At 46.7% G+C, this 11,233-nt stretch overlaps 2 protein-coding genes and 1 long non-coding RNA gene across 6 annotated transcripts; all 3 read left to right on the forward strand.

The window, feature by feature from the left end:
* Window positions 1-361: 361 nt before the first annotated feature.
* Window positions 362-4,107, forward strand: LOC124653808 (NF-X1-type zinc finger protein NFXL1-like). Its single transcript, XM_047192874.1, has one exon. It carries the CDS (start codon window positions 460-462, stop codon window positions 3,856-3,858), a length of 3,399 nt encoding a protein of 1,132 aa, XP_047048830.1. The 5' UTR covers window positions 362-459; the 3' UTR covers window positions 3,859-4,107.
* A 523-nt stretch (window positions 4,108-4,630) lies between these two features.
* On the forward strand, window positions 4,631-6,678 carry LOC124651690. The gene is made up of 3 exons (XR_006987480.1): window positions 4,631-4,888; window positions 5,144-5,238; window positions 6,485-6,678. It is a non-coding gene; the product is annotated as an uncharacterized LOC124651690 (long non-coding RNA).
* Window positions 6,679-7,680: 1,002 nt separating this feature from the next.
* On the forward strand, window positions 7,681-11,233 carry LOC124653588 (phosphatidylinositol-glycan biosynthesis class X protein-like). 4 transcript variants are annotated; one of them, XM_047192651.1, is made up of 4 exons: window positions 7,681-7,844; window positions 8,379-8,745; window positions 8,827-8,981; window positions 10,852-11,233. In XM_047192651.1, exons 1-4 carry the CDS (start codon window positions 7,758-7,760, stop codon window positions 11,104-11,106), a joined length of 864 nt encoding a protein of 287 aa, XP_047048607.1. In that variant the 5' UTR covers window positions 7,681-7,757; the 3' UTR covers window positions 11,107-11,233. The 4 variants fall into 4 exon arrangements, with proteins under 4 accessions (XP_047048607.1, XP_047048610.1, XP_047048608.1 ...); XM_047192654.1 differs by lacking the exon at window positions 10,852-11,233 and adding an exon at window positions 9,483-10,813 and having other exon boundaries at window positions 7,683-7,844; XM_047192652.1 differs by having other exon boundaries at window positions 7,809-7,903.

Consider the following 11,233-nt stretch of genomic DNA (forward strand, 5'->3'; position numbering starts at 1 on the left):
TTTATTAGTGATTTTAATTCAAAACATCTATCGGGGCCGCCGGTTTGGGGGCGCCGGTGTGAAAACAACTCTCCGAAATAGAGGATGTAATGCTGACATCATCCAAACGGAGGTGCCGGTGCCTCTGCCGGCGACGATTTAGGGGCCGCCGGTGGAGATGCTCTTAATGTTATCTTTATTCCATATGTCACATAAAATTATGTAAGACAGTGATAGATTTTACTTTGGAAGGAGTACACATAAAAAAAGAGTACACGTTGGAACACGCTCTCTCTGGGTACACAGACGCAGTGACGTCAGGACGTGGACCGACTAGCGCCTAGCCCAAACCCGACCGCACATCTCTTCCCCGAAACAGATCACCACCAGTCGCCGGCGCGCCGCCGCCTCCTCCTCAACTACTACCCGACGGAGGACACACCAACCCTAGGGTTTCCCCTCCCGCACCGCCGCCGCCGCATGCAGCCCTCCACCGATCGACGCCGCGGCAACCCCGCCGCCTCCTCCTCCCGTGGCGTATGGCGCCCCCGATCCGCCGCCGCCCCTACTGCCTCCGCCGCCGCCGACCACCATCCGATCCCAACATATGTCGCCCCCCAACATGACAACACCGCCCCCATACTGCCCCTCCCCAACCCGGGCTCCGACGCGCGTCCGAACCGCCGACGCCAGCGCCGCCCGAACCCCAACCCCAACCCCAACAACAACCTCCGCCAAACCCCGCCGCAGGAGAGGCCTCCGTCCAACCACACCAACAGCAGCAGCAGCCACCGCCGCACCCGGGGCGGACCTCCGCCCGTGAACACGAGTGCCCCTGCGCCGGCAGATGCCCCCGCCCCCGCTCCTCCAGCGGCGGTGCCGCAGCTGGTGCAGGAGATCCAGGACAAGCTGGCGCGGGGGACGGTGGAGTGCATGATCTGCTACGACATGGTGCGGCGGTCCGCCCCCGTCTGGTCCTGCGGGAGCTGCTTCTCCATCTTCCACCTCCCCTGCATCCGCAAGTGGGCGCGCGCCCCGGCCTCCGTCTCCGGCGCCTCCGACCCGTCCGCCGCCTGGCGCTGCCCCGGGTGCCAGTCCGTGCACGACGTCCCCGCGCGCGACATCGCCTACACCTGCTTCTGCGGCCGCCGCCGCGACCCCCCCAGCGACCACTTCCTCACCCCGCATTCCTGCGGCGAGCCCTGCTCCAAGCCCCTCGGGACCGCTGCCAAGGCCGCCTCCCCCGACGACGACGATGCCACCAGGTGCCCGCACGTCTGCGTCCTGCAGTGCCACCCTGGGCCATGCCCACCCTGCAAGGCGTTCGCGCCGGAGCGGCCGTGCCCATGCGGCAAACAGTCCATCGTGCGGCGGTGCGCGGACCGGAGCACTCCTGTTACATGTGGGCAGCAGTGCCAGCGGTTGCTCCCCTGCGGGAGGCACCGCTGCGAGAAGGTCTGCCACACCGGGCCTTGCGGGGACTGCCAGGTTAACTTCTCCGCGCAGTGCTTCTGTGGTAAGAAAACAGACACCTTGCTGTGCGGCGAGATGGCGGTGAAGGGGAAGCTGTCGGAGAAGGATGGGGTGTTCTCTTGCAGTGAGGTTTGCGGCAACGGTTTGGCGTGTGGCAATCATCGCTGCCAGGACGTTTGCCACCCGGGGCCGTGCGGGGAGTGCGAGCTTGTGCCAGGGAAGGTCACCACGTGCCATTGTGGCAAGTCGGGGCTGCAGGAGAAGAGGGCGAGCTGTTTGGACCCGATCCCCACCTGTGACAAGGTCTGCGACAAGAAGTTGCCGTGCGGGGTTCATAGGTGCAAGGTTACATGTCACGAGGGGAAGTGTCCACCATGCTTGGCGCGCGTCGAGCAGAGGTGCCGCTGTGGCTCATCAAGTAGGATGGTGGAGTGCTACATGCTGTCGATGGAAGAGTTCCGTTGCAACAAGCCTTGTGGCCGCAAGAAGAACTGCGGGAGGCACAGGTGCAGCGAGTGGTGTTGCCCAATGTCGAAGCCGTTTGCTCAGCATGAAGGTGACAACCTGGATCCCCATTTCTGCCAGATACCATGTGGCAAGAGGCTCCGTTGTGGGCAGCATGGCTGCCAGCATCTCTGCCACAGCGGTCACTGTGATCCTTGCCGTGAGACCATATTCAATGATCTCAGTTGTGCCTGTGGCAGGACATCTATTCCGCCGCCACAGCCTTGCGGCACACCAACTCCATCATGCCCACACCAGTGCATGGTCCCTCAGCCTTGTGGGCATCCAGCTTCGCATCAATGCCATTTTGGGGACTGCCCACCTTGTGTTGTGCCAGTGATGAGAGAATGCACTGGGGGGCATGTGATGTTAAGGAACATCCCTTGTGGTTCAAAGGATATCAGATGCAACCAGCCCTGTGGAAAGAACCGTCAGTGTGGACTGCATGCTTGCGCCAGGACTTGCCATCCTTCGCCTTGTGATCCACCGCCTGCAAATGGAGATGCTAGTTCAAGCTCTGGCAGCAAAGTTTCATGTGGACAGTTATGTGGTGTACCAAGGAAGGAGTGCAAGCACACTTGCAATAGCCCATGCCACCCATCATCACCTTGCCCAGACGTGAGATGTGAAGTCCGTGTGTCTATCACATGTTCTTGTGGCCGTATCGCTTCAACTGTGCCCTGCAGTGCTGGTGGATCCTACAATGGTGATAATATGTTTGATATTTCCATCATACAGCAGCTGCCGATGCCTCTCCAACCAGTGGAATCAAATGGGAAGAGGGTACCTCTTGGGCAGAGGAAATTTTGCTGTGACGAGGAGTGTGCAAAAGTGGAGAGGAAAAGGGTCCTTGCTGATGCTTTTGATATTACACCGCCCAATCTGGATGCGTTGCATTTCGGTGAGAACTCAAATGCGTCGGAGTTGCTTTCTGATCTTTTCCGTCGTGAGCCAAAGTGGGTGCTGGCCATAGAAGAGAGGTGCAAATTTCTTGTGCTTGGGAAAACAAGAGGAAATTCCTCAAGCAACATCAAGGTCCATGTCTTCTGTCACATGACGAAGGATAAGAGGGATGCTGTCAGGCTCATTGCAGATAGGTGGAAGCTGTCTGTTCAGGCGGCTGGTTGGGAGCCCAAGCGTTTTGTTACCATTCATGTCACACCCAAGTCGAAGGCACCTGCTCGTGTTCTGGGCTCCAAGGCTGGTATCCCTGTCTCAGCTTCCCATCCTTACTTTGATCCCATTGTGGACATGGATCCGAGGCTTGTTATTGCAATGCTGGACCTGCCAAGGGAAGCTAACGTTAGCTCTCTAGTCCTGAGGTTTGGTGGGGAGTGTGAATTGGTTTGGCTGAATGACAAGAATGCCTTGGCGGTCTTCAGTGATCCAGCTAGAGCCGCGACAGCGCTGAGGCGGCTAGACTATGGATCTGCTTACCAGGGTGCTGCAATGTTTTGCCCAAGCAGCACCACTCAAGCTTCATCATCAGGCAATGTGTGGGTTGGAGCACAGAGGGACGGAGTATCGGCTGCAAAGACAAGTGCAAATCCATGGAAGAAGGCTGGTGCCTCTGAGTCTGACCCATCTGGAGACTGGACAGTGCTTGGTCATTCTCCAGGGACAAGTGTGCTTGGTCAAGCTCCAGGGTCAGTGTGGAGGCATGCTGACATTCCTGGTCAGGTCATGGGTACGAACAGATGGAATGCTCTGGAGTCTCCTTCTGCTACAAGCTCTGGGCCAAATGACAAGCGCAAGCCGCTTCCTCGCACTGATGCTGGATCCTCCAGCACTTCTGTTCCTCGCGTTGGTGCTGGGTCCAGTGCAGCACAGAGCGCTGGGCAAGCAGTGCCCAAGCTGCAGCCAGACTTCGAAGTGGAAGACTGGGAAGAATCATGTGAGTGATGCAGGCAGAGGTGGTTTGGTCTAGATGGCTTGTTTTATCCAGATGCCATTTTCTCTCATTTTCTTTTGGCTAATATATGATGTACTATATCGATACTCATATTCTGTCAAGTAGGTTCCTGGTTGTTGCCTGTTGACTACTAATGATTTTGTCACTGTGGCAATCAATCCTTCTGTAAGGCTGCTGCTTCTTTTGCAGCCATTCATTTGAACTAAGAAGAAGATGCCATAAATTTACCTTCGCTGGTCTCTTTCTGGGTTTGAATGGTACCTTGTGTGATCTCACGTATGCTATGAATTTCTCGTGTCATTCCTGTAATTAGGCCGAGTCGTTCTCCTGCTGATGTTCCCTATGAAGTGGAGCGGCGACCTGGAGGTGCAGCAGTGTAGCTTGTGTGATCTCATGTATGTTACAAATTGCTTAGGGATCTCACTGGATAATCTGGTTGCCATTTGCTAGTGATCACTGTGTGGTCCTAATGCTTAGCTGAATTGAAAGAGGTCTTGAGGTATGTTTAAATGCAACTGAAACAGAGTTGCTTTTCTGCATTTGGTTTGTTTTTCTTGCTATTTTGTCCTTCCCTTCGCTAAGTTGTTATCCCAAACCCCCTATCCACTAGGGTCTGCCCGCTCCATGGACCAGCAAGAACCTTGGTAATTGTACCCACGAGTTATTTTGCATAAGAAAACTTCCTCATGGGAATTCAGACTTAAACTGATTACTATGGTGTGGCTCGTCTGATCACCTCTGTTTAATGTAGATCATATGATATTGCGGAAATGCCAACCTTGTGTTGCTGAACTCAAGATATGTATCTGCTACACAAGTTAATATATGTCAGTGTGCTGGTCTACAGGATCTGTTTCTGAATTCACCATCTTTTCTAATTGCAGAAAATCAATTTGATCTTAAGATAAGCTCAAGATCATGAGCTCGTTAGATAAATTATTTAGAGGGTCAGTAAACAAAGTTTCGAGGGAACACTATGATGGCAACTGGCATGAAGGCAATTCACGTGCTCACATCAAAGTTAGCTTCTTCTCATTTACGTCATTATGTTCCCATATGCAGACTTAATCATTTATCCTTTCTAGTTTCTATTGTAACTAGTCCTTTCTTTTCATATAATCTACCTATTTAACAAGAAGCACAAACACATCATTCAGTTGAAGTTAAAACACCTACCAGTAACATTTGGTTCTACATGATTATTCAGGACCTCTAGGATGCATTTACCTGATATAGAAGTATGGTCGTTCAAGTTGCTTGTCATGATTGCTGTAGGGTGCATATGATGAGAGGACACGGAGGAAGATCCTAATAAGGGGAATGCCATTGGTTATACCCAAGCAATTTCTCTTCCCCTCAAATGGATACAGGTGCGTACTGGATCCTATGGTTTATTTGATGCTTCAATTGTAACATATTTTGATTGCAAAAACCATAAGTTGTTTGGTTATTTTCAACACATGTTATATTTGCGTAATGCTACAAAGATGTATGTGTGTTCTCCTGCTGCATTCCATGTCCTGGTCCCTCTTTTGAAACACAAAAGTGCCGCTATGAAGTTCTGAAATGATTGATGCAACTATTTTTATCAAAATAGTAATGTTTCTCAATCACTATTTTTTGTTGCAAAACTAGTGCCACCCCGTCAATTTCATCTGAAAATCCAATGCAGATATAAGTAGTAGTTGGATGATCAGCTCGCCCTTAAATGGTGAAAAATATGTCATAAAGAGAAAAGGAAATCTGAAGTCATAAGGAGGGTCAGTAATTTGTATTTCTACAAGCTTGCAGGTTCCATGAAACGCAGAATGGTTAGGCTTCACATAGGATACCAGCAGTCATTTTTCTGTCAAAGAATGATTAGCTCGATACCACTAATGCAAATTTGCTGTCCTTTTTTTCCGGTTCAAATAAGAAAACTCAGTAGTTTTGGTGGCAGCCTGCCCCAACTTGCTTCAGAAAAAGGCTTTGATGTTGATGTTTAGTAGTTTTGGTGGCCAGCCCTGATTTGATTATTAGAATCTACCATTTTATGCTTCTGTTTATTCTTAGCTGTTTCTGACTCGTGTAGGGCTTGTGCTGGATGCAAAAATCCAGTTGGCCATGGGCGTTTTCTTAGTTGTATGGATGTAGTTTGGCACCTCAGGCTGCAGATGCTTTGCTTGCAATAAGCCCACATCTGAGTATGAGGTATAAAAGTGAGCGTGGCGCAATGAACTCGTAAAAATATCAAAAACTTGATTTCAAAGTTTCGAGAAGTTCTTATAAAAAAACTGGCTGTAGTCAATGATGTGTACTACAACCATGCAAAATCTCAATGGGAAATACTTTGTATTCTAGGCTACATAAAAATGACAAGTGGATGTGAGTATAGTGAACAGTACATATTTTCAAACCCCCAAAATATATCAGATTTTATCATTTTTGTGTAGCCAAGAAAACAAGGTATGTTGTGTTGAAATTTGAATTTTTGCATGCTTGTAGGACACATCATTGACTACATCCAGATTTTTTCTTGAACTTCAAAATACCGTTTTTGAAATTTTAAAAAACTGGCTACATTCTACCATGCTTTAATTAGATCAAATAATTAATGCTAGTGTTTCTTCTATGCAGTTTGCTATGCATGAAGACCAGCCATACCACAAATTCCACTATAAAGTTCTTTTTCATACAAAATGTGATGCCTGCAAGAACTTTGCAAGTGTTCTCCAGCCATGTTTATGGAAGAACATGGGATTGTTAGTTGAATCTCGACTATTGCATTTCTTTCTTTCCCAGATTCCAACAAATAAAAATGGCCTGATCAAGTACCGAGCACATCCTTTGTGGATACATATGTACTGTCCTTCCCATGTAGATTTGACTACTAAATTTAGACAGCAAGTTCCGTTACTTTGGTCGAATAGGAGGCTTTGAATGAAGCGTTGGACGCTGAGAAAAGTGTAAGTAAGATGATAATCTAGTTATTGAAGAGCATCCTTGATCAATATTACGGGGATTTTTTTCCCTTACAGATCATCATTCAAGTAAAGCAAAGGACATTCTCGGTTCGTGAAGATGGCTGCATATATTGGAGGCTATTGCCCATTGGTTAAAAGTTAGATACATCATACAGGTTAAGATTAATTTACAGTAAATTAAGAGGAGAAGGAAAGGTAGTCCGTACAGCTATTTGTAAGATTTCGTGTTGCTTTGTGAAATAATAACACGTGTAAGTCTTCTGATACAGATATGCTACAACTGTTGTGAAATAATAATATGTGGCATGCAGGTCTTGATACAAGGGTCTTTTTTGGCAAACACATATCTTACAAGTTACAAGCAGTAATTTGGAATAAGTTGTGGCAAAAGCAGCGTTTAATATTTATCAACCGCGATAAAGATATTTGTTGTATTGTGAACAAGCATTTCAGGAATAGATGTACTTTGGTTCATCAAGATCACTGATCTTATACGTGGTTAATACAAAATTGATGTCATTAGATGTGTGTTCAGATCCGCTCTGTTTGTCTGTTTATTTTGTAACACAAAATGTTGCACCAAAAAAATTTATTACTGTCGAAAGCTCGAACAGACAACGCGTTTGGGTTGAGACTTTGATATTTTCAGCTTAAAAAACCACGTGAAATGACCTAAATACCCCTCTGGCATTCTTGCAAATTATCTCAACTTTCTCGCTGGACCGAATCGATCGATCAGATCAAATCCCCCTGTTCGTCCAGAGTGAGCGAGCGGAAGAAGGGCGGGAGTGCCGCCGGCCACACCAAGCCGACCACGGGCGGCGCATCTCTCCGGCGACTACACAAGCCGCGGCTTCGCGGTTCCACTGCCGGCCAACCAACGGCGAAGTGGCGAGTGGAGACCGGGCGCCCCGCTGTTGGAGGCCATGGCCGTGAGGAGCGCGCCGTGCATGCTTGCCGTGGCATTCGTCGCCGCCGCTTGGGTCTCCGTTGCGTCTTCAGTTCCTGAGCAGGTGCGTCGGGGTGGATTGGATTTCGCTTGGACCCGTACGATGCGTGCCTTGAGAAGAAGGTTCGTAGTTGTTGCTGCTTCCATGCTACGGTAGTTCAGATAGAATGCAGGAAAATCGTTGGTGAATTTAATTCATAGAGGCTATTTTTTCTGCCATCCAGTGTAATGATAATACTTTGTAGGATTTGTGCTGCCGTTCCATATTTACTCCCTCCGTCCCACCAAAGTTGTCTGAGATTTGTCAAAATTTGAATGTATCTATATATGTTTTTAGTGTCTAGATACATCCAAATTTGGACAAATCAATTACAACTTTCATGGGATGGAGGGAGTAGAATACCTTGTTCAATCTGGTGAGCTCAGTGTTCTGGTGGTAATTAAATCGGTGTACCTTGTTTTCACTTGTTCTACACAAAATTGTTCACACATCTGGATATGACATACTTTTAGGTGCTCCTTTGAATTTTTGGTATGCTTTATTCCTACTATTTGTTTGATATTCTGTCCGCAAGTTTTAATTTCTGATTCTGGACAGGCAGGCAGCAGCCAGAAGGCTGTCAATTGTATGCCTTGCTCTAGGACGTACATTGCCGACACATATCTTGACGCCTTGACGGGACAGCTTGCCGAACACCGTGACTTAACTGAAGTGTCTGATACTGCTGACTTGTGTAAAGGACTTACTGATGACCTTGATGTGCCTATGGTTTCAGAAGTGCACAGACAACTGGTTGGTGAAGGTTCCCACCGCCGTTTAGTCTATTCTGTCAAATTTGGTAACTGCAAAGATGCTATGTTAAAATTCTTTGATGACTATGATGCCAATCTAGTGATAATTGAAAAGCTCCCCAGTGGGGTATTTGCTGACCCGTTTGAGCTTCAACATTTTGTTGAGCGGAAAGGTGAAACCAAACTCTGATCTGGCCATTTAACTATATCACTACTCGTTTACATTATGTTAATTTCCTTTTACATTGTTGCAGTTTTCCTTGATGTTGGGGTTTTTGGAGACACGAATCTTGAACTACCCTCGGCTCTGTCCAACCGGTCAGCTGTCGAGATTCATTTTGATCTCAAGCCAAGCAAGTCAAGGGACTGTAACCTTGTAGTAGAGCTTCCTCTCCACGCTAGATACCCGGTAAGTTTATAATTTTGTAATAAACTATGTGTGGTAACAAACTATCAACTTTATTTCTTTTGTTCATGCGGTCTGTCACAGGCTTATTATATGGAAAGTGTTCAAGAAGATAGATAGCACTCATGTTTGCTTTGTCAATTTGAGAAAATGAGTTATGTCATTATGTGTCTTTGAATATTCAACAACGGTTTGGTGGTTAGATGTATATTATAACTGCCCCAATGGAGACTAAAAAAGTGCATCCTGATAACATAGGAAACACTTATTCTAGGTCAGGTTAGCGGCTTGATGTCAATACTTGCATATAATACATGCTTAGCTCGGTTTTTGCAGAACATCTAACAAATAATATTGAGTGTAGATCTGCAAAAAATCTTGCAAATTTTGTAATTTCTGTTTAGTTTTGTCTCGGGTCACATCTCACTTGTGTCCTTGTATTTATGGTAATGTTATGGATCAACTCCTGAGCATACTACCATTAAACGTTCCTATAATTTCCAGAAGAATATTTAAGCTAGTGAACAGTGTGGGAGATGGATATCTGGATAAACTAAAAATTCTGATGAACTGAACCATGGCAAGAAAAGGTCTGCAGTGTACAGTCAATCAAGAGACTAGGAAATCTGGCACGACATCTGCTTGTCCAATGTTCTTTCTCCCAACAAATCTGGCACAACTTTCTGTCCAAGCTGAACCTGCTAAGCTGCATGCCCCGGGCTGATAAGAATTTTAACACCTGGTTCGCTTCAGCCGCCGCCGGTGCTATCCCTACCTTGCAAAAAGGTGTCAAATCACTTATCTTGCTCACCATCTGGCGGCTATGGAAGACTAGGAATGAGGTGGTTTTCAAGGAACTTACCCCCAACAGGTTGGATTTGGTCGTTTCCATTCTTGAGGAAGCAAAGCTATGGATGTAAGCTGGTGCTAAGGCACTTCGTCGCCTACCCCTGCACTCCAGGCCCCCAGATGGCATGTTAAACTAGAGCATGCCAGGCTAACAAATGTTAGCCTTGAGTCTTTCTCTTTCTTTTTTGGTTGTTCTTTGTTTGCTTTAGTTGTCCTTTCTTTTCTGTTCTTTTTGGTTGGTAGCTTGGCTACGCTGTTGTTCTGCCCGCTTTCTTTGCGGTTTCTTCTAATATACAACAAAGACACGCGCTTTGGCGTGTGTTTGAGAAAAAAGAGACTAGGAAATCAGAAACACATACCTTAAACTGAATGCTAATAATTAAGTTGCGTGAAATCACTGTTCATCGTATATTTGTGCGTTTACGCTTCCATCTCTGTAGGTTGGGTTCAATATTTTCCCGGACTGTGGATCTCTGGCTACCTAAATTTCACATGATTTTAGAATATTTTACAAAGATTGGTATCAAGAGATTGAGTGAAACAAGGGACAGTGCAATGCTTATGGTGAAGAGGAAAGCAATAGGAGTGTATTTGGTTTAATTTTCTAGGAAACACCAACTTTAGATATGTAACGGAATCTTGCACCTGAAATGCTCTTAAGTACGTTGGAAAAACTGGTGGACGTTATAGGAAATAACAAGAGAATAATGAAGAAAGCCAACTTTTGTAGCAACGTTCACTGACCCCACCCTCATTTCCATGTTATAACTTGCTGTTGGGCTTGTAGTTTTAGATTCCAAATGGACTCCTTTTTTTATCTTATCATGTTTGACTTCTCATATATAGAATCAGCATAAATAATTGCAGGGTTTGTAAAAAAGGTGGCTCTGAATTATTTGCTTTTTTGCCAGTATATTCTTCATATGGTCTTAGCGAATCAGTATTCATTATCCCTTTAAGATTCTGCCATCTAGTCCTATTTCAGATATGAGCATTGATTCATGTTCATCTCCAATGTTTGCAGCCTCTGGATACCAGCGGTTATGCTACTGTTGAGTTCCGCAGCCCGGACCTACTCGTCCGTTACAGGAAAAAGGAAGCCCATCCCGGTTCCTGCATATGGGTGGTCCAGAATCTCGACGCCGCACCTTTGGAGAAAGCCGTGTGGCGTGTACCCTGCGGAGACGAAGCGCACGCGGGATTCGTATCTAGCGTCACTTTCGTTTCAGCCCTGGTTTGCTCCATGTCCATAGTCCTAGCAGCCTCCCTGATTTCCTGAAGCAAAATGAATTGATGTACTTCAAACGTCAGCCACCATCGACCTTTTTTTGTAGAACGGTTTTACACGTCATTTCACGCATACTTTTACTGGTCTGTCATGGAAAAAAAGGATGCAGCCTTTTTCA

The sequence above is a fragment of the Lolium rigidum genome, chromosome 5, assembly GCF_022539505.1.
Source record: "Lolium rigidum isolate FL_2022 chromosome 5, APGP_CSIRO_Lrig_0.1, whole genome shotgun sequence".
Taxonomy (NCBI): Eukaryota; Viridiplantae; Streptophyta; class Magnoliopsida; order Poales; family Poaceae; genus Lolium; species Lolium rigidum.

Excerpts from the sequence above, each read along its gene's own strand:
- LOC124653808 (XM_047192874.1), top strand. The coding sequence starts at position 460 with ATGCAGCCCTCCACCGATCGACGCCGCGGCAACCCCGCCGCCTCCTCC.
- LOC124653588 (XM_047192651.1), top strand. The coding sequence starts at position 7,758 with ATGGCCGTGAGGAGCGCGCCGTGCATGCTTGCCGTGGCATTCGTCGCC. Across the intron at positions 8,746-8,826 it reads ACATTTTGTTGAGCGGAAAG|TTTTCCTTGATGTTGGGGTT; the intron begins GTGAAACCAAAC and ends ACATTGTTGCAG. Across the intron at positions 8,982-10,851 it reads CTCTCCACGCTAGATACCCG|CCTCTGGATACCAGCGGTTA; the intron begins GTAAGTTTATAA and ends CAATGTTTGCAG.